The following is a 22,235-nucleotide window of genomic DNA, read 5'->3' as shown; positions in this document are numbered from 1 at the left end:
AGAGTTAAAGCAGGAGGAAGGAAACCTGTAATATTAGCTTTGTTGCCACTAGAATGTTTCCTGTGTGAAATCCAACCCTGATGACAACTGCTGTAGCTCACCAGGGCAAAAGAAGCTGATGAGAAAGGTCACCTAGAGCAGGTCTAGGTGACCACTTGGCTCTCTGGTGCTGTTGTTTCTCACTGCAACCTTCCCAAGCCCATAAATGCTCATTTCAGCAGTTGTTTTCTGCAGGTCCCTTGTTTCCAGGGCACATTCCTATGGGGAATAACCTGAAGGCAGGAGCTTTCCCAAGCCCCCTGACAGACTCACCCTAAGGCAAATGTTGCCTCCAGGAGAATCAGAGGCTCTGCCTCACTCTTCCCTTTCTAATCACAGGATCATCACAGACTCACAGGCTGGTTTGGGTTGGAAAGGACCTTAAAGATCACCTCCTTCCACCCCCTGCTGTGGGCAGGGACACCTCCCACTAGCCCAGGTTGCTCCAACCTGGCCTTGGACACTTCCAGGGATCCAGGGGCAGCCACAGCTTCTCTGGGCAACCTGTGCCAGGGCCTCCCCACCCTCCCAGGGAACAATTCCTTCCCAGTATCCCATCTTCTGGCAGTTGGAAGCTGTTCCCCCTTTTCCTGTCCCTCCATCCCTTGTCCCAGGTCTCTCTCCAGCTCTCTTGGAGCCCCTTTAGGCCCTGGAAGGGGCTCTCGGGTCTCCCTGGAGCCTTCCCCTCTCCTGGGTGTCCATTTTCCCCATCTCCCTCACTGCAGTGCCAGTGCCAAGGCTGCTTGGAGCTGTGTCTGGGTGAGCTGGGGGCATCCCCAAGGACAGAGATCCCCCTCCCTGCTCTGAACAAGGAACCCTTTGGAGCAGATTCGTGGTTGGGTCACAGGCAGAGTGATGGGATCAGCAGTAAGTTTGATCTGCTAAGACATCTATGGACACACAGAAACATCCAAAGCTGTTTTAAAGGTTAATTCCTAACTCGTGCAGGTGTTCACAGGAAGGGCAAAAGGCACATCTTAGCTCCAAGTGTCACTTCCCACTGGGCAAGCCTGAATTTTTGGGTGCAATTTTGGGCTGCCAGAGCAGGACAAATCAGAGAGGGCAACAGCATATTTTCCCATAGCTGTATTTTACATGATTTTTCTTGTTAATCTTTAACCCAAACCAAGCCTCTGTTTTTAACCCAAAATAAACCTTTCTTCTTTATAGAAGAAGGAAGGATAATATCCAAAAGCAAACTTTTTTATATGCTGAAGAAATCCAGTATCTATATGTAGGCTCTTATCTGGGAAAGCTGTCACAGCCAGCACTTTTTCCAGCCAGGAGAGATTTGCACTTGGACCTGCAATGGGCTGTGCTCTTCTCATGCTGAGGTTGTTAAACTGACCTTTATTATGGTGACAGTATTGATGTGCTCTGAGCATGTGAGCAACTGCAAAGCTGTGAGGCTTCAGGCTGCAGCATCTCCTCCAGGCACTCAGTGAACGTGGAGTCTGGTGGAATATTGTGGAGCTTATTTCAAAGATTCTTTGGGGAGGGTGAACCAAGTGTTCTGGGAAATGTGGGGTCAGTAATTTGGGTGCTCGCCCTGTCCTATCAGCCCTCGTGACAGGGAGTGCTTGCTGCTCCCAGGAGATATATTTCTGCTGCCTTAAGCAGGTTGAAAAGCCAACCTGCACTTCCCATCCTTATCTCTGCTGCTCTGGCACTGGGATGGGGGACACAAACCCTCAGCAGCTCTTGGAGGGTGTGATGTGTGCTCTGGGTGTGCTGTGCCCGAGGCTGGGGCTGTCCCATCTGTCCCTTTGTGCCTTCACAGTGCCCCCACCATGTCTGGGCAGAGGTCCAAGTGCTGCTCCTCACGCCTGGGGGTGATCCTCATCGTGTGCCTGGCGCTGGTGATCACGCTGACCGTGGTGCTCCTCGTCCTCCACTTCCTCAACAGACCCAGCAATGGCAAGTTGAGCTTCTTCAGTCCCACCCTCCCACGCTGCTCCGGTGTGTGCCCAGTGCAGCCTTTTAAAGAGACACAGACAGAGGGGCACTGCTGAGCCTTCATCACCACCCCTGTGCACGGCCCTTGGGCCCAGCCTCAGCAGGGTGGGCAGACCTGGCAGGAGCACCTGCATGGATGCACAGCCCTGGGCGTGGTGGGGCTGCAGGGACCCACACATCCTCCCTTCCCTCCCTCCTGGCACTGCACCGAGGGGCCTCACAGCTGCTGCCATCCCATCACAGCCCCTTCACATTTCCAACCCCATCCCCGGGCACAGGGCAGGTGCTGGGGGCTGCCCCAAGTTCACTCTGCCCCTGGACAGGGCATCGCCCCACACGTCATCAGGGGGACCTTCCAGCTCCTAGAGTTTGATCTCAGGCTGGCTGCAGTTCACTCTTCCTTCGGGGGTTTGGGTTGGAACACGTGAGAGTTTTGGGCAAGTGATTCTCCTCCGTGTTGTAGGAGGAGGGAGAAGGGGAGGAGGTGGAGGAAGGGTAGTTTTAATGGGTGACCCGTTTCACTGATGACAATTTAAATCACAGAAATGGCCAGTCTGTGGCCAGTGTGAGTGTTTCACTTCTCTGGTTTCAGTGACAGCCTAGGAAAGGCCGGACTGGGAAGACCGAGCATCCCCTAATCCCAGTGTCCTGCCTTGAGAGGCAGCAGCTGCCTGGGAAAGGCTGTGAGAACAGAAATATTCAATATTTTCCCACAGGATTATCTCAGCCTCCAGTGATCTGTGGCTCTGGGATTTCCTGAGATGCAGATAACCTTATTTATTTATTATTATTATTATTATTTTAGAGCCCTCTATGGCTTTTCTTCCCTGAGTTTATCCATCCTATAAGGATTTCTGCACCTTCACGATGGCTGGGGCAAGACATGACCTCCTTTGGCATTACTTTTCCTCACCATTTGCCTGGAGGTCATTGCCCAGAGCTGCTTTTCCCTTCTTTGAGCTTCAAGTGGCTCTGCTTCAGTTTTTTTGAGGAGGACCAGGGTGCCAGCACTGGACGCAGGGTGTGTTGGAGGCACCAGGGAAACATGTGGGTGTTTTTTCTTCCCTGGTCCTTCCCAGCAGCTCCTGACATGCCATCCCCTTTTTCTTGCCACTGCTGAGCTGATTTTTTTGTGTGAAGCAGCACTTGCACCCTTGGATCCGTTTCCTGCGTGGTGGTGATGGGCTTGGAGAGTTTAATTGGCAACCCTGGGCTTGTTTCCCCCTCCCTGTGTGTCCCCACACATTTTCCATGGTCCAGTGACACCATCTTGTGACCTCCCTCTGTAGTTCCTCATGCCTGCTCCACCCTTTACCACCCCAAATACCTTCACAGCCTCAGCACCCTTGGACCACATCGACAGCCCACTGGAAACCCCAGCAGAGGACTCAGCTAGACCCCCTTGCCCAGGGTCTGCTGGGTCCTCTGGGGATGTCCAGCAGGTTTCAGGTGTGGATTCTCTTGAACAAAGCTGGGTTGCCTCTTTTATCTCCAGTTCTGCTCCCTCGTGTGTCCACTGATCTACTGGTTATTGTTCTTACAGATTCCATCGACATATCAGAAACAGCAAACTACTTGCTGGGCGTGGGTCGAGCTGACTGCACAGGACCAGTGGCACAGGTTCCCCTGGTAAGTTGGGGGAATCGAACGTGGGGTTGGCAAAATACTGATTGTTCATCACCCAACAGCACTTTTTGCAGGGTTTCCAGTTCAGAGCCTTTGCCTCGACAAAGTGTGCCCTCTGCAAACATTCGGTGAAGTTTCTTTGAGGCTTGGAGCAACCTGGTCCAGTGCAAGGTGTCCCTGTGGCACAGGGGTTGGGATGAGATGAGCTTTAAGGTCCCCTCCAACCCAAACCACTCCATGATCCTTGCACTCCCGGGGCAGGGCAGAGTTGCAGCTCAGAGTGTTTATGTGCTGAATGAGTCCTCTGACGCTCGGAGGAGTCCATGCAGGTGAACGTATCCCTCGTTATTTTGGCTGGGTGGACCTGAGGGAGCTCTCCCCTTTGCAGATGGGCTATGCCAACCCGGAGCAGGCGGCTGGTGGGCTCCTCACACGCCTCTACAGCCGAGCCTTCATCGTGGCAGACCCCGACGGCTCCCGGCGCGTGGTGTTCGTCAGCGCTGACATAGGGATGGTGTCCCAGAGGGTGAGGCTGCAGGTACGTGGCTGCAGGTGAGGGGCTGCCACAGGGTGGGCTCTTGCTGGTGTTTGCACGAGGGTTATAGTTTATGTAGGGTTGTGCATTCATAGTCATCACTAAATAACGTCCAGCTCGGCAGCACGTTGGCCCTTTGCTTTGGGATTTCCCTGCAGCACCTTCTTGCAGAGATCCTGTGTCTCTGAGGCAGAGGAGCTGTTGATTCCTCGCCATGAGACTGCACTTTACCCATGCTTCTCTTAGCAGAAAAATTATCAGGAGTCCATTGCAATCAGGAATACATGATCATGGTGACTGTGTAATGTTGGGTCTCCAGCAGCACAGAGGAGAGAGGGAGATGCTGGAGAACTGTGGACTCCTTGGATGACCTGGGATTCACTTCAGGTTGGCCACAGAGGTCTTCACTTACCAGATTTTATTATTTTGAGGCTCTTGCCGGGTCAACAACTGTAACCTACTTGTGCCACCAACATGGGAGTATCAGGCAGAAAGGGAGGAGTGAGGAGGAGGAGGATGAGTGGCTGGGGTTTTTTGCAAGGGCTGGCACAAATCTCTATAGATTTTAGGCACGAAAAAGGGCTTTTTGAGACCACATCCTTCCTCTTAGGTGCTCGAGAGTCTGAAGAGCAAGTACGGTGACCTGTACCGGCAGGACAACGTCATCCTCAGCGGCACCCACACGCACTCGGGGCCGGCGGGGTACTTCCAGTACACCCTCTTCTGGATCACGAGCAAAGGGCTCATCAGACCAACCCTCAACTCGATCGTGAACGGCATCGTGAAGGTGGGTGTCACCCCCTCTGACCTGCTGGTGACTGACAGAGCTCTGGCTGTGATGGTTGTGGCAGCACCTCTGAATGCTACAGTCTTAAACACACTTGGAGGGGGGGTTGTGTCTACCAGAGAAACCAGATCAAAAAGCCTTAAATTCTTTCTTTAGAGACAATTGTGAGTAGCTTCAAAATATGGTTTTCTAGAATTTTAGGCTGCTTAAGGAAAAAAAATAATTAAATAAGCACCCCCAAACTCCCAAGAAAGGGTTGGGGGCAGCTAGGAAGGGAAAGAGAGAGGTTTTTCTAGATAATCTCATGCATGTCTTACAGACTAATATTCCCTGTCTTCCTGCTTTCCAGAGCATAGACATAGCACATGAGAGCATGAAGAGAGGAAGGCTTTTTATAAACAGAGGCACTGTAGAAAACAGCCAGATCAACCGAAGCCCTTTCTCCTATCTCGCCAATCCAGCATCCGAGCGAAGCAGGTAAAAGCTCCCCAGGCAGGAGGGAAACAGAGCCCCCAAGAGAATCCTCCAGCTGGGACCATGAGCAGCCATCTGGCAGTTGGTGTTTCTGGTCATTCACGGGAGGGTTGGAAATGTGGAGTCAAGATGTGGCAGAATGACGCTGTTGCCATCCTGGGCTCCTGGGTGTGTCCCCCAAAATCAGTTTCAAGAATGGGCTTCAAAGTTGTGCTCTCCAAACATGTGAGACATTGGTTAAGGATATGAACTTTTGCTTTATTTATTAAAAAAAATATTCAGATGGCACTGAAGTGCTATCCTTGGTGCATGAATTTGTATTTGGAGAGAGCTGCTCTCTCCATTCTCTGGAGAAGCAGCGCCTGAGGACAACCATAACTCTTCCCTTCCCTTCACAGCTGTTTTCAGATGCCTCTCTAAGGTCTCACTGTGCTCTGGTAATACCTGGCATAACCTTTTTATTTCCTTGTTCAGCCTAGTGGAGATTTAACACGTCAGAGCACTGCAGAGTGTGACTACAGCTCTGGTGCTAATGAGATTTCCCTGCTTTGTTTTCATCCAGGTATTCATCCAACACAGATAAAGAAATGGTGATTCTGAAGATGGTAGGTGAGGATGGACAAGAGCTAGGCCTTATCAGGTACTGACCACCAAAGCAGCACGTTTTCCTTCATATCCTCATTCTTTTTTGTAAGAATGAAGGTGTTCCTTTTTTCCCCCCTTTTTTACATCGTTGACTCCTCCTTGTTTCTTTGAAGTAAGAAAATAAAAAAAACCCTGCAGAACACAATCCTCTGGATTAGTAAAAGAGTCAGTCCGGGTCTGAACTGCCAAATTCTTGTGGCCTCAAGACCTGGACCATCATAGCCATGCACCCTCCTGGCTGGGAGAGGATGGGAGTACTCTGCCCTTGTTAATCCATCCCCAAGTACCTGGAGTCTGTGTTTGTGTTCTCCCAAAGAAAATTCCATAGGTTGACTGCAAATATGTAGATTGAACAGGCCAGCTGCCAACACAGAGCCTGAACAATGAGTGTCCTGTGCCTCCCCCCCAGCTGGTTTGCTGTGCACCCCGTCAGCATGAACAACACGAACCACCTGGTGAACAGCGACAACGTGGGCTACGCGTCCTACCTGTTCGAGCAGGACCAGAACAAGGGAATGCTCCCTGGAGAGGTGGGAGTGCCTTCAGGCTGCTGGAAATAATGGGTGGAAAAGGGCTGCAGCACGGAGGGGGTGGCTGGTGCTTTGCAAGGGCCAAAGCGGGTTCTTTCGAACAGAGAAGTGGGACAGCAGGATAAACACAGAACAAGGACAAAACTGAACGCTTGTGATTTAATTACTTTCTTCCTCTAGAGGGGAGAAATTGGAAGGTGTTTTCTTGACTTTCCAAACTAGCAATCAGTGGCATTTATTTAGACTTAAATGATAAACCACGTTTGTTTTGATTAGACTATTGGAAATTGGAGAGGTGGTGGCTGTCTCATCCCTGCCACTGTTCAGAGCCGGGTTGGATGGGGCACTGAAAAACCTGGTCTAGTGGAAGGTGTCCCTGCCCATGGCAGGGGGTTGGAACTGGATGAGCTTTAGGTTCCCTTCCAACCCAAACCATTCCAGGATTCTATACTAGCAAGATATGTGCAGGATACTTGATCCAGAGGGATACATTCATTGCATCTGGGGGGGGCATCAAACCTGTGCTCAGCCCCACTTTTTTCTCCTGGCTTCCAGCCAGTTCTGCCTTGTGATTTGCATTTACCCAGAAGATTTGCCATCCTCAGACTGCAAACACAGCTCCTTTAAAAAACATTATTTCCTCTGAGATGTTACTGTGGACACGAACCCATCTCACAGGTACTTTGTGTCACGAATTGATCAAGAGGCTGTCCTGGGTGTATCTCCAGCAGGTGCCTAGAAACTCTTGCCCAATTTCTCTTTTAATACTCTGGGAACACGTGTGGTTCACAGCAAAAAATGGAAACTAGAGGAAGTCTTCCTAATTCCTGCTTGCAAGTATTTCTTTTTGTGGTGGATTATCCAAAAGCTTTTAACAAGACTCAGCTTTAGTGCATCATTACAGGTGCGAGTCAGTGGAAGTTGACACGCTAAGAAGTGTTTGCAGGATTCAATATTTGGCACATTGTGTCTAGGAGCCTTACAAGAAAATGAATTAAGAGATGATAATATATCAGAATAGTTGGTGTTGACATGTCCCAGCTCTGAAAGAGTGGGTGGGAAATGAAATATCTGCAAGAGCTGAATTCAGCCAGTGCTCAGTGTGCAACCAGCTTTGCTTCTGACAGGTACTGCTTGATGTTAACTCCTGCAGATCCAGTAGCTGTCACCCTGTAAATCAGTCATGGTGAAAGCCTGGCAGGGAAAAAATAATTCTGTGCAAGGTGCTACAATGATCACTTGGCATCTGATCAGTAACACGAGAAACTGGGGACGTGGAGGGAAGAGCTGCCACTGAGACACAGGAGGGACATGGAGAAACACTGGCTGGATACCAAAGCAGACTGAAGGCCACCCTGAAATGGCAATTGCTTTCTGGGTGTCCGGTTCTACCTTGCTCTTCCTGCCCCCAACCCCTTTGATATCCATAAATCCCCACTCCAGTCCTCCCAGAAATGTTCAGCATTGCTTCGGAAATGCTCAGCAGCATCACGGGCTCGCCAGCTGGTGGTAACCGGCTCCAGGGAAAGCTGCAGGGGGTGTTTGCACTCCCTGAGAGGCTCCAAAGCCCCTCTGAGCACCTCTGGGTTTGGCAGGGCTCCTTCGTTGCCGCCTTCGCCTCCTCCAACCTGGGAGACGTGTCGCCCAACACGCGCGGCCCGACCTGCGCCAACACGGGCGAGTCGTGCGACAACCCCCAGAGCTCCTGCCCCGTCGGAGGGGTGAGTGTGTCCTACCTGTTGTGCCTCACACACCCCGTTTCCTGCAGTTTGCCTTGCTGCCCGGGTCAGTGCAGCAGCCCAGTGCCTGATTCTGGCAGGAGGCCATCAGTTCCCGCGGCAGGACGAGCCCCCGTGAGCTCTCCCGCTCGGCAGTGCCCCGTGTTCTCCGTGGGAACTGATGGCTACCATTCCAACCAATTTCTCCACAGGCAGCCATGTGCATGGCCCAGGGGCCCGGGAATGACATGTTTGAGAGTACAAGGATTATAGGGCAAAATATCTACTCAAAAGCAAGGGTAAGTGATATTTCGCTTTGCGAGTGTGTGTGAGAGCTTGTTATGACAGGAATGCACGTTCATTTAAACAACTCAGTGATCCCTTCCAGCTCAGGGTGTTCTATATTCAACATTCTATCTGTCCTCTGTGAATGTTTGTAGATGTAAATTACTCCAAAGTCTACATTTATATGCTTAAGGAAAAGTTTCTTGATTATTTTTTTAATGGGTAAATGAGGTTTTATTGATCTTCTATTGGTCTTCTTTATTGATCTTATTTTATTGGTCTTCTATTGCCATCAGAGGACCTCAGAGCCTGGAATTTGTTAAACTTAGGGCAGTGTATGAAATCATAATGGTAGTGAAAAACTCCTTCTGGTATAACATATCTGACTAGACACCTAAATTTAGAACAGAAAGCACACACTTAGATACATTGGCACATATTTAGATACATCGTTGTAGGTGTTGTGATTTCAAAATATCAGTTTGGGTTTTAATCTCAGTATCCCTTATAGGGATATAATGTAGATCTTGCCCCTTCCCATCTCCCCCTCCCTCCCACGCACACATCTCAGAGGTGGAAGAGCTCAGAGACACCACCACACACCACTTGTCGGCATCACACTCCTAAACTAACACTAATGTGAGTTAAAATGTGCCAGATTAAACACCCATGGAAGATACTCACTTGCCCTGCTTGGCTTTGCATTTACTCAGCCGGTGTCCTCCATCCTATGGGCTCCCTTGTGTCACCTGAGGGCTCAAAAGCCACCTGACTTTACTGGTTCCCCTCCCGTGGCTTCGTGTAATGTGAGGGTAGTCAGTGCAAGGAGAGTTTTTGGCAGTGTTTCAGGGACAGCAGCTGGTAGGAACTGGAACGTGTCCAGCAGGAGGCTTGGTGGTTTCCTTTAATCACCATTTCAGATCCTTGCCCTGAAGTCACTCCAGGCTGATCGTGACTCGCAAGATTGTCCCAGTCAGAGCGTCCTGGTGTGTGTAAAACAGAGAGGGGAAACACTGCAGTTGTTTTCAACACCTCGGACTCCTGACCTTCGAATGCTGCGCCCTCAACTCCTTCCAGGAACATCATTAAGCTGTACAACTTCTGGCAGCACTTTCTGTGTCCCAACCCGAGGCACGTGGGCTGGCAAACTGCTCCCTGAAGAGCTGACTGGCTTAGCTGTCAACTCTGTGCTAAATACATGGTAAAGTCCAGGCACTTCTGAGCAATGAATACAGCTTCTTTCTCATAGGAAACACTCCTTCTGGTTGGTCTGAGCTGTGAGAAATGCCAAAAGGCGGCACCAGGAACAAGAATTTGCCACCCTTGAGAAATAGGTGCCTGTTTCAGCTGTAAAAGAAAGGCATGTGGAAAACTGCTGACCACAGGGTGTCCTCCCTCCCTGAGACAGGGGGAGCTTGCAGGGCTCAGGGCGAGCAGGATGTAGAGACGGGGTGATAGAAACACCTTGTGAGCTTGGGAAATACACTCTTGCTTTTACACCTGGAAGAGGCCGTGGGAAGGCGTCAACAGAACGAAGACATAATCCAGGTGGCTGTATCTCAGCAGGGCTGGCTTCCTGACTGCTTCTTCCTCAAGGATCTCCACCTTGTGTGTCCCTTAGGAGCTGTATGAAAAGGCTTCCCAGGAGGTCAGGGGGCCCCTGAGCTCGGCCCACCAGTGGGTGAACATGAGTGACGTGTCGGTGGAGCTCAATGCCACGCACACGGTGAGAGCGGCGGCTGCTGGGACAGGGGGGCCAGGCAGCAAGAAAGGTCAGAGTCCCACAGCAGGACCTGGCACACTGAGGGGAGCTGGGTTTTATCCCTTTTTCCTTGTTTTTCTCCCTGCCTGATCCAGGTTAAAACGTGTAAGCCAGCCCTGGGACACAGCTTTGCCGCGGGGACCATCGACGGCGTGGGCGCTTTCAACTTCACCCAAGGTAGCCTGGGGGGCAGGAGTCACTGTGGCTTTGGACAAATGGGGAGGGCACGGGGCATCCCCCACACAGACTGAACTCCCTGGAGGCACTTGGCAGCATCAGCTGCTGGTTGAACCACAGCCTCCAAAGGGATGTTTTTGGGAAGGTGTGACCTTACAGCCCCCTTGCAGGTTTGTCTGTGTGCGTCAGAAAGCTCCTGGAGAAGGAGGGTATGGCCATGCCCTGAAGGAGGGAGAGCACTGGATGGGGAGTGGGGAGAAGAAAGACCTGGATTTGGGACACTCTTTCTCATTTGTTCTCATTACCTGAAGCCTGCCAAGATGGAGCTCAGCTGGGCTAAAGCTCAACTTTTCAAACCACCCCAGGAAAGGGCGATGGTCAGAATCCACTGAGGAATATCCCACCCCACCTGAGCAGGGAGGGAGTCGTGTCTGTCTGAGAGCTGCTGGGGCAGCTGATGAACAGTGTTTGAAAGGTGTTTCCCCCTCAAGGTGCAGTAGAAGGTGACCCGTTCTGGGATCAGATCCGGGACCAGCTGCTGGGAGAGCCATCAAATGAGACAAAAGCCTGCCACAAACCCAAGCCAATCCTCTTCAGCACGGGAGAGGTAAGGACACACCACTGTGTGCCCTGGGAAGTGCAGAGGTTTGCATCAAAGTGAGAGAGGTGGAAGTTTTCCTCTTTCAGAGCATCTTTTCCATGTGTCCCAGGAGGAGAGACCACACTTCCTGCTCTCATTAGGGCCAAAAAAATCCAACTGAAGATCTACCCTGGCCTAATTCTCTGCCTGTGAAACAGCCCTGAGCTGGATGCACAGGGAAAATGCATGAGGTCAGGGAAAGCCACCAGTGTGTGGAGCTCAGTGTTGCCTCCCAGCAGCCTCTGGCTCCAGGACACCCATCCTCTGTGGCTGCTCAGATCTTAATAGCTCTGGGTGTTTCTTTCTTCTGTCCTGCCATTTGTTTCCTGCCTTAATCCATGGGAGGACCTTTCCTCTTGTCATAGGACAGACTGATCCATGCAAAATGAACCAACTCATCACGGTGGCCTTTGGGAACTCTGGGGACTGAACCAACTTGCCCACCTTCCTCACTGTTACATTCCAAGGTTTCTTCCGATCGTGGCTTCCTCTGGAAACGTCCTGTTGACTTCTCTGCTTTTCTGTCACATTTGTGCAACTGTCTGATAGTTCTGTGAGCTGCAGCACGGACTGATGCCAGCCTTGCTCATCCATGGGCAGAGTCACAGCAGGCTCAGGCTGGAAGTACCCTGGAGGGAGGTTCCCCAGCATGATCCTACTCCCAGCAGGACCAGCACTGCAGCTGCAGCAGGTTGCTCAGGGCCATGTCCAGAAGAGCTGGGACAGTCAGCAAGGATGGAGAGCCCTCAGCATATGGGTCCCTATCCACAGGGAAGGGTTATTTCTCAGGCCCAGCCTCTGCAGAGCCACTGCTCCCTTGGTCCCAGCCCATCCCCATGCTCGGGGCTGCTCCATCCTGGGCAGGACTTGGTGTTTGTTCTTACTGAGCCCTCCCAAAATCCTGCTTACAGCTTTAAATGAAAATTGATGCCCCATTTCCCACCTGATGTTCCCTTGGCATTAAGACAAATGCACTGCAGTGGAGCGGGATCATGTCCAAGGTCCTTTAGAGCACTTAGAGGATGCCATCTGGATGATTGTTATTCCTTTCACCAGTCTCCTTAAAAGCTTTTCCTTCTGTCACTTTGTGTTCAATCAGCTCCTCACCTCATCTCCCCTAAAAAGAGGTCCCAGCTCCTCCCACCCGCCTCCTCCATCTAGAACTGTGTCACTGAGAGGAAATTACACTTTTTTTCTTACAACTTTATCACATCTGATGGATGCTCTGGCAGACCTCCTGCTTCTGATGTGAGGTTTTGTCATTCATGCTTTGACCCCAGTAAATTGCTCCTCCAAAAAACCCCCTCTTTTTGGCTGGCTGCAGTGGGATTTTGCATTTCATTTGCTGGAGCTGTGCCAGCCTCGAGCTCTTGTTCCCGATTTCCTTTTAACTGGCTTTTTCATTTCTATCTAACTTTTTTTTTTGCCGTTGTTTTCAGATGAAATGCTGCTGTGTGTGTGTGTTTTGGCTGCTGCAATGGTGCTGAGTCTGGGCATGGTCCCTGCTAAGGGGCAGTTGGGAGTCAGGGTTAGGTCGAGGGTTCCCTGAGCATCATCACTTTCTAGGAGAAACTCCCCCTTGGGGTGGAACTCCCCCTCTGGGAGACCATGTAGTGACAGGACGAGGGGGAGTGGCTTCAGATTGATAGAGAGGAGGTTTAGGTTAGAAATTAGGAATAAATTCCTCCCTGTGAGGGTGGGGAGCCCTGGCACAGGTTGCCCAGAGAAGCTGTGGCTGCCCCTGGATCCCTGGAAGTGTCCAAGGCCAGGCTGGAGCAACCTGGGCTGGTGGGAGGTGTCCCTGCCCATGGCAGGGGGTGGGATGAGATGAGCTTTAAGGTCCCTTCTAACCTGAACCATTCCATGATTCTGATGAAGAGGGAACTCTCATTTCCCATCACCATCAGGATCTCTGACTTCACTCGTTCGCTTTTGCCCTCCTGATCAGATGTTCGACCTCATCAATCCCAGCTCCATCCTTTTTCCGCGCAGGTGAGGGATTTATAGGTGCTGCCCTGACCTTATTTCACCCACTTTGCTTTAAGCTATCCCTCTGGCAACACCCTGTTTGTTTGTTTTTTTCCAAACAAAGTATTTCCACGTGCCCTGTGTGACTGTAATGGTCAGACCTACCAGTGAAACTAAAACACACTCTCACGTGTTTTACAAACAAATTGAATTTACAAATAAACTTACCAACCGGTTTATGACTGGAGGAAGGAAAACACTCCAGCTATTTTTTCTTTTTTCCTTACCATCCTGAAGTTGTTGTGCCCACTTTTTGTGCCCCCTCAGATGACTTGGCCCCACCCGTGGCACCCGGACGTGGTGGACGTGCAGATCGCTGCCATCGGATCGCTGGCCATCGTTGCTGTCCCGGGAGAGCTCACGTGGGTGTTCCTTCAGGAGAGAAATTTGTTCATTTATTAATTTATTGCAGCCGACAGCGTTTCATTTAAACCCCCTGTGGTAGTTCTGTGTGCAGGTAGAAAGGGGGAGCAGGGTAAAAATTGTCCCCAAGGTTATATATAAACTCACTGTGGGAATGAATGAGATGGAAACAGGATTCCTAAATAATTTTAAGTGTTCATGGCAAAATGCAGGTTCAGTGAAACAAAAGGAACTTGTTAATTTTGATTTGAGTTTTGATAATGAACTGCACTGACTGTTGGTGGTACAATGGTGAGAGTTTGAACAGGATAATGATTTGTCTCCAGCACCTTTATTCCTGCCCCATCTCGGGGTGTCTCCAGCCTCACCCAGGCTGTGGTGATGAGGGAAAAATCTTTTGAGGTGCTTTGGTTGAGCTTATCTCAGAGGGGCCTTAAGGGATGCTGAGCAGTGCTGGAGGTGCTGTGGGAGTTTCTGGTGGGGTGCTGCAAGTCCAGCCAGTGGTTCCTGCTTTAGCTCCCTGCTCTCTGCAACCCCCTGACAGGAGGGGGGAGCCGGGGGGGGTCGGGCTCTGCTGCCAGGGAACAAGGGACAGGAGGAGAGGGAACGGCCTCCAGCTGTGCCAGGGGAGGCTCAGGTTGGCCAGGAGGAGGAATTTGTTGCTGGAAAGGGTGGTGAGGCCTTGGCAGGGGCTGCCCAGGGAGGTTTGGAGTGCCCATCCCTGGAGGTGTCCCAAGAAGGCCTGGCCGTGGCACTCAGTGCTCTGGGCTGGGGGACAAGGGGGGGGTTGATCACAGGGTGGACTCGGTGACCTTGGAGGGCTTTTCCAGCCAAAATGATTCTGGGATTTTATGCTTTCTGGAGCCTGATGTTGTCCCCTTCATGCCCTAGGACCATGTCTGGCCGCAGGCTGCGGGAAGCTGTTACAAGGGTAAGCTGCTGAGGAAGAGGTTTCTCCCGAGTGTCTGGAACCTCCCATTTCCTGAGCCTTCTGCTTTTCCCCCTGTCTCCTCCCAGCTGGGGCCACGGAGCTCGTGTCTCACAGCTGCTTCCTTCTCACAGCTGCTTCAGACAGACTTTGCATGTGCCTTCTGACATGCAGCAGAAATGAATATCCTCCCCAAAAGAAGCAAACCCATCGCGTTTCAATCCATTAAGCCAACACAAGCTAATTCCACTGGGATCCAGGCAGGATGCTAGCAGGATTTTTGTCTGTGGGATGGAGAATTTTTATCTCCTTAATCCCTACCAGGAGTTTGCAACATGAGAACAATTGCAAAAAAAGAAAAAAAAAGGCAAATGTATTTTTCCCATTTGATTGGTGCACCTCAGCTGCAGCCTGAACACCATCATAGTCTCAGCTGCTGTCTCTGCAACTCACTGATCCTTTCTCACAGTTATGTCACGATTTTTTAGGGGTATACAGCCAGAAAACCCTCAAATGCATTTAATTTACTGGAATGGGAGGTCACGTGTCCCCCTTTTTCTTTGGGAAGTGGATATGAGATGTTAATAAAGGCAAATTGCACTTGCAGGTTTACAGTCCTGAGCATCCAGCCCTCTCCCCACTGTAACTTTGTATTCTATCCTGGTAAAGCAGAATAATGAGAATGATAATGATGATGATGATGATAATAATATACCAGCCACCATAACAATAATAACAATATTGATTCAATAGTAATAACAACAATAGTAATAACAGCAGTTTATCTGTGCATTAAGCAGTTGTTTCAAGGTGTTTTCTTTCCTTTCTTAGGAATTTGATTCCCATGGGACACCAGGGATGAATGTGGTAATTGCAGGTCTGTGCAATGTCTACACCCACTACATTGCCACCTATGAAGAATACCAGGTAAATGTTAAAATTGTGGATTTTACGTGTTTAATCCAGCTCAGCTTTTGGCTGGATGGGGGTGATAATTAGTGTGAAACTATGTGTGTTTAGAGCACTTTGCCACAAAAAGCTGAAAGATTTGGAGCAGGAGGGCTGTGAGGTAACCATGGATTGCAGTGCCCCGTTGCTGTGGAAAGGCTGGTTGCCTGACACAGTTCTGAGTCTCCACAAGGCAAAGTAGATGTTGTGCTGTGAGGAAGATGTGGACCATTGGTTGGACTCCTTGGGTTTAGGAAGCCTGAACTGGAAGGGGAGTTTGGAAGAACTGGGGTTGTGCAGCCCAAAAATTTGAAGCATCATAAGCCTTTAAAAAGAGTACAGTCTGTGATAACTGGGAGAGCAAACAGGGAGAGCAAACCATGAGTAAAAGAATGAAGAGTCACCTGGAACTGCAGCAGAAATATTTTGGCCAGTTGTTGGACTGTCTCCCTGGCAGTAAATAAACCCTGATATACCACTGATCTTGTCTTAGTGCAGTAGGATGGGCTGTGTAAACCACCCAAGAGTCCCTCAAAGCCTCCTTTTCCCCATTTGTCCTTCGCCAGGTTCAACGATATGAGGCTGCATCGACTATTTATGGGCCACACACCCTCTCTGCCTACATCCAGCTCTACAGAGGACTTGCAAGGGCTATTGCCACGGTAATCAACCTTTTCTACAGGCCACATGCTGCTGGAGACATTTAAATCCTGTATTTGTTCCTCAGTGAGGCCGAATGATTGCTGCCCTCTCTTCTCTTGAGAAACACTCGTGGTATGAAGATAATTCCTGTAATGGGGGTCTCATGCCACTTGAGAAATTCGAGGGGATTTTCAGGTCAAAGTTTGGGAAATAAGTACCTCCAACCTTTCAGCATGGCCTGAAGTTGCTGCTTTTTTACCTAAAGGGAAAAAAAACCCCTCTGCTGCATTTCTGCTGGCGATGTCCTTGATCAGTGTGATCATGTGAATGTGCAGGACTGGTGGGCAGTCCTGGGATATTCTGGTGGATGGGTCTGAGGGGATGCCAGCAACAGAGTGTCCTGCAGGGATTGCTCCTGCATGCAGAGCAAGATCCTCCAGTTTGGTTTTACACTCACTTTATTATTCTTAAAATCTGCCCGAGCAGTGGTGTGGGATATAGAGCCACACCAGGGATGTGACTCGTCAGGGAGACACTGGTTATGTCTGTGTGTGTCTAACAAGCACGTGTTCCTTCTCCCAGAACACCACCCAGGACTTGCCCCGTGGCCCAGAGCCCCCATTTTTCAACATAGGCAACCTGACCTTGCTGCCCTCCCTCGGTGTCGAACGCGCGCCGACCAACAAGACATTTGGGGATGTGCTGCAGGAAGTGAGGCAGCAGTACCGAGTGGTGAGAGCCTCAGGGATTCACTAAAACCTCTTCAGGAAATCACCTTTAAACTCTTACCCCTGTCCCAAAAGGGTCTGTGTTCCCTAAAGGATCGTGGTGCCCTCAGACCAAACGTTTCTGTTGGTGACCGTGGCTGAGAAGGCACAGAGTGTTTTCATACCAATGTCATCGTGCTGAATGGGACTCAAAGGGGTGAATCAAGAGGAAAACAAAAGCCCTTTATTCACCACGAAGTAGATTTCCTCTTCTGCTTCAAAATAAAATACCAGTTGATTAAATAGGCAAATATTGCACAGTGATTCCTTTACAAGCAGAAATCAGGTCACCTTTGATGCCTCTGCTGTGGAATGTAAATGAAATGAAATTAAAATGTTGGAAATGGTTCTGTTTTCAGTGCTCAAAATGTAGATAAGATGTTCAGAGCAAGGACTTTCATCTCACTGCTCTCTCCAGCAGTAAGGCAGGGAGACATTCTGAAAAACCTCACTTGTTTCCTCCCTTTTTTGTGTGCAGTTTATCCAGTTTTATGGTGGAGTTTATCCAGCAAGCAGGACAAGTGGAATGGCAAGGCACAGGATGCCAGTTCAAAACATAAATTGTCCATTGCCGTTTCAACAAGTGAAATTATAAATAATTTCAAGCAACAACAAACCAAACACACCAAAATAGCACAAAAAAACCCCCAAACCCCTAAACCCCTCAAATGGCATCTTCAAAGGATGTTCTTAATGTGCAGTGTGATGGCACAAATAACACAAATCTCAATTTCCCCCCCAGGGAGAAGTTGCTGAAGTGACTTTTGTGGGAGCGAACCCCCGGAACTCCGCGGAGAACGCGGTAAATGCGACGCAGCCGCCCTGGAACTGGGGATATGTGGGATCAGTGGATGTTCAGTTAGTGCTTTTTGCTTTGCTGGGGGTTCAGAAGAAGGTGTGTGCTTTGGGAATTCCCACCACCAGGGTGCTTTTGGGGCAGAGAACTGAATTTGGCCACGTTGGGCTGTTCATGAACTCTTCACACTGTTGAAGTCAAAGTCAACCCTGTCGTGTGTGAGGCCAGACACTCTCAGTGCCATCCAGGCACTGCAAACGTGGGCTTTAGTCTCCATCCTATCACCTTGGTGCATTATTTTAATAAAACAAAGAAAATTAGAAAAGAATTTGTCCCATCAATCCCCTTGCACAGACACTGATAGCAAATACCTCACTCGTCCATTCTCTTTTTAATGATAAGTTCTTTGCATCATTTATTAGCTAAATTGGGATTTGGCAGTGAAAGAGAAGTAAGTACCACAGTAAGTGCCAGTCAGTACCCCATTTGCCAGTGAAGCAGGCAGAAGCACAGGCCCTTCTCCACTTTACAGTGACACAGGAGGTGGGGACACGCCTGTACCTTCAGCATCTGGCTGACTCTGCTATTTTTATTCCAGACTGAACACAACTTCCTGACGGTGGAGAGGCACACCAACACTTCAGGCACCTGGCAGGTGGTGCAGAATGATGCCTCCTGGGACACCAGGTGGGTGCCCTGAGCAGATTTCACTGTTCCACAGACTCCAGGGAGTAATTTAAACTTAGCCTGAAGGCCTTCATTTCAGAGCTCCCTGATTTCAGAGTCTTGACCCTGCAGTTGGTGCTTTCTGGGGATGGATCAGTCCATATTTGGGTGGTTAACTTGTCAAGACCACAAAAACTGGTGTTCCCCTTGGCTCTGGCACCTGCAACGAAGGCTTAGAAGTTTGGGAAGTGCAGAAGGAAGGGCAAGAATTACAGGAGGTTTGGGGTCCAGCTTGTTCATAGCCTGTATCCATCCATCTGTCACACCATGTGGATGAACAGGATGCCAAATGGAAAATAGGAGAGACTCAGAGGATTTTCACTGGGAAAAGCTGTCTGGGTCTGTTGTACATCACAGAGGAGATACAGACAACAATTTAAAAAGTTTGCAAGAAAGAAAAGTTGAGGTTAGGGATGTCAGTCCTCAGGGAAAACATCCATTAAGCAGCAAAGGTGGGGTCACCTTTCAGAGCTGCACCAAAAGTCAGTTTTTCATCCAGTCACATTTGTAAATATTCATTTCAATCTCAGCAAGACTGGTATGTGAAAAAAAATTTATTCAAGATGTTTTGTTCAACCCCTTCCTTTAATTAAGGTCCTGAAATGGGGGTGCTTATCTCACTTGTAGTGAGTACTCCTCCTCTTTGCTCAGCATTCCCCCTACACAGGGAGGGCTGAGCTGGTGAATGTTGCTCACGGGGTGATGTTGTACAGGGTTGTGATGTGGAGTTGGAAATGGAAGAACACAGGGGTAGAAATATTCTTCATCTACCAAAAAGACCCCTGACTTGTGTTCCCATGTTTCCAGCTGTTTTTCAGCCCTGCTGGGCTTTGACTTGGCTTGTTGGCTGCTACTCTGGTAGCCTAAATATACGAGGAAAGGTCAAAAGAAGCTCTTAAAATGTCCTTAACCGGAGTGCTTTCATCTCATTCCACTTGGCGAGCTCTTGGGCCGCTGGAACAAGCGAAAAGTGGGGTTTCCTGCTGACTGCAGGTTTCTGGCTTGTTTGCTAGGTTTTACTGGAGCAGAGGATCCCTGAGTCAGAGCAATGTGAGCATCGAGTGGCACATCCCAGCTGGCACAGAGCCAGGGACGTACCGGATCCGCTACTTCGGGCACTACAAGAAGAGAGTGCTCCTCACCCGCACCATCACCGTTCCCTTCGAAGGCTCCTCCTCGGCCTTTGAAATCACAGTTCCATAGCTGATCTCAGGCATTAAAGGAATTGTTTCCCTTGAGCAGGAGGTTTGATATCTGGGGGGTTCCGTGCAGGGCCAGGAGTTGGACTTGGATGATCCTCGTGGGTCCCTTCAGGCTCAGGATATTCTGTGATTCTGTGATGTTCTGGAAGGGTTTTTTTGGGGCACCCGTGGCTCTGTACATCATTGCTGTCCCTCCAGTGCTGCTGCTCATCCTTTGCTTTGCAAAGCTCAGCTTCCTGCAAAGTTTTGGCTTTTAGCTGCAGTTCAGTCTCCTCGTGTGTTCTCATTCAAGCGGTTCCTGTCCTGGCCAGATCTCATGGCAGTGGATTCTTATTGTAATAAAAGATGTAACTTTTTCTTCAGTCATTAAACAAGCACATATTGATGGTGAATAGGATCTCTCTGAGGGAATTAGTGCATATTGGGAGCTAATCCAGGCCATAAAATAGTCCATAAAATTGAGCCCAGTCCATAAAACTGGAATTCAGAGCTGCTGAATTCCCAAGGCATCAGAAGGGAAGATTCCTCAAGCGTGCTTGAAGTGCAAAGCTGACCTCTTAGGATGACAAAGGGTTAAATAGGATAGATATTCATCAGGAAGGCTGGAATATCATTTAATTTAATCCTTTGGAGGATAACAACAGCACCACGGGAAGAGAATTGCCCAGAGCTCTCCGTAAATCAGGGGTTCCAGTTTCAGAGGTGCCTGCTGAGAGTGGCTGTGTGGGCTCCCACCTCCCAGGCCTCAAGCAAGGAGAGGAAGGTCAGCCACTCAGAGTTTGAAACAGTTGGCATTTTTTTTTTTCCTTCTGGAAAGAAACGTCTGTGTTATTTATTCTCCTTCACCAGTGTCACTTCTGAAGTGACTGGTGTGCCAGGTGGGCTCAGTGCTGCCCACCACGAGTGGGTTCTGAAATTTCAGCTTGCTGGGCGAGCTTTTGGAGGAGAATCCCCTCAGAAAGCTCTCAGTGGCCCAAGAAACTACAGATGGACTGGAGGCCACTGAGTGTCTGGAAGGACTACCTGTGTTTGTGCTGCTTTTATGACCTGAAGACCTCACACATCTGTGGCACAGACCAGATGCTGGGTGAGAAAGACTTTGGGGCTGACTTTGTCCACTCTTCTTGTGTTAAGCTCCTGCCCAGCCCTCCAGCCACAACAAAGGGGCAGCAGATGGCATTTTACCCTCTAAATATCACTTTGGGACACATCAAAAAGATCAAAATTAAGGATGTTTACACATACCAGAGAAAACACACCTTTCAGATCTGGATTTTTTTCTAGGACCTGACAGTAAATGTTTAATAAGCTCCAATAATGTGTACCAATTTTGTATGCAATCTCTTTAATTCTTCAGAGAATCATCAATCAGATAATTTCGCCTCTCTTTAACATCAGTGGGAGAGGATGAATTATTCATTTTAAACCAGCTGCAATCAGTCTCAGAGATCCCCACCCGGAGGAGCTCAAAGCACTCGCAATATGGAGCCAGGAAAGAGAGGGCTTTGAAAGAACATCGCTGGGAATCCAATCCCTGAGGATGCTCCCGATGTCCTTTCCCAGTAACCTGCCCAGCCAGCCCTCCTGCCCTGCTTTCCTTGGCAAAATCACTCTGTGGGCAGCACTGTGGGATACAGGGAGGGGCAGAGGATGCTGCTGTGCCGTGGGATCAGTTTGCCCAGGGCAGAAACACTCAGGCTGTAAAATGATGCAGAAAGTTCACTGCAGAGTTTGTCCCGCTTTGCTCATGTTTCCAGGTGGGACCGTGTGTGATCACAGCCCCTTCAAAGAGGGTCAGAGCACCTGTGTGAAACACAGGGACTGCTTTTTGGGCTGGAAATGGTGCTGCCTAATGAATCCCAGCATAACAGTCTCTCTCTCTCTCTCCACTTGCTGTTCCTCTTACGCTGCATAAACCACAGTGAATTGCACAGGAGTGCTCTGGTTTTCCTAAAAGAAATACACCAGGAAAAAGGAAATGGTGTTTCACTTTTTCCCCCCCACTGTGGTATTTCTTTTTTGTTTGTTTGTTTGTTTCTGGTAGTTTTGTCTCTGTTATTGCATGACATTAACTGTGGATCTCTTTCAGTAGCACTGAGCAGGTTTAACCAAGCAAACTTGAATTGCACAGTTAAAATGCTCGTGGGTAAGATCCACCCTCTAAAACGTGAGCATCTGACCCCGAAAGAGAGTTTTTAAGAAGCTGGAGTTTCTTATGGGAGAGGAGGTGTTGAGAGGCAGAATTTGGGTGTCTGGAGAGTCCCCCCCGTGCCCCAGAGCAGACAGCTCTGTGAGACACCTCTTAGCAGCTGTTTTATTTGGCTGGCAGCAGCGGGCACAGGCTTTTGGAAGTTTAGGGGGCAGGGGGTTTTGCGACTTTCCCTAATTTTTTGTCTAGAAAATCCAGCAGCCGCGGCAAGAGAATCCCTTGGTTTTATTTGCTCTCTGACAGCATCGTGGCTGTCTCCTGCAGCTGGCACACAGCGACCGGGTGCCGACTGAAAACTTTTTGGGATGCTGCGCTTGGAGCCGGCGGCCACTAGGTGCCAGTGCCGTTTTGCACAAGAGCGAGCTCGCCGCCGAACGGACCCAAAGCTCGGAAGAAAATGTTTTCAGGAATTTGGGCGCCTCGCCAGCTGTTATAAATATAGCACCACTCAT

The 22,235-nt window shown here is 49.6% G+C and overlaps 1 protein-coding gene across 1 annotated transcript; it reads left to right on the top strand.

The window, feature by feature from the left end:
• The first annotated feature begins 1,829 nt into the window (after positions 1-1,829).
• LOC103766797 (putative neutral ceramidase C) lies at positions 1,830-19,575 on the top strand. The gene is made up of 20 exons (XM_029962625.1): positions 1,830-1,998; positions 3,539-3,624; positions 4,010-4,159; positions 4,767-4,943; positions 5,293-5,420; positions 5,980-6,057; positions 6,472-6,592; positions 8,188-8,313; positions 8,523-8,609; positions 10,217-10,321; positions 10,453-10,534; positions 11,026-11,141; positions 13,470-13,564; positions 14,457-14,496; positions 15,325-15,420; positions 16,008-16,103; positions 16,666-16,815; positions 17,593-17,652; positions 18,245-18,333; positions 19,386-19,575. Exons 1-20 carry the CDS (start codon positions 1,830-1,832, stop codon positions 19,573-19,575), a joined length of 2,241 nt encoding a protein of 746 aa, XP_029818485.1.
• Positions 19,576-22,235: the final 2,660 nt, after the last annotated feature.

The sequence above is a fragment of the Manacus vitellinus genome, unplaced genomic scaffold (genome assembly GCF_001715985.3).
Source record: "Manacus vitellinus isolate BGI_N305 unplaced genomic scaffold, ASM171598v3 scaffold_48_pilon, whole genome shotgun sequence".
Classification (NCBI taxonomy): domain Eukaryota; kingdom Metazoa; phylum Chordata; class Aves; order Passeriformes; family Pipridae; genus Manacus; species Manacus vitellinus.
This window is presented reverse-complemented; position numbering and strand designations above follow the sequence as displayed.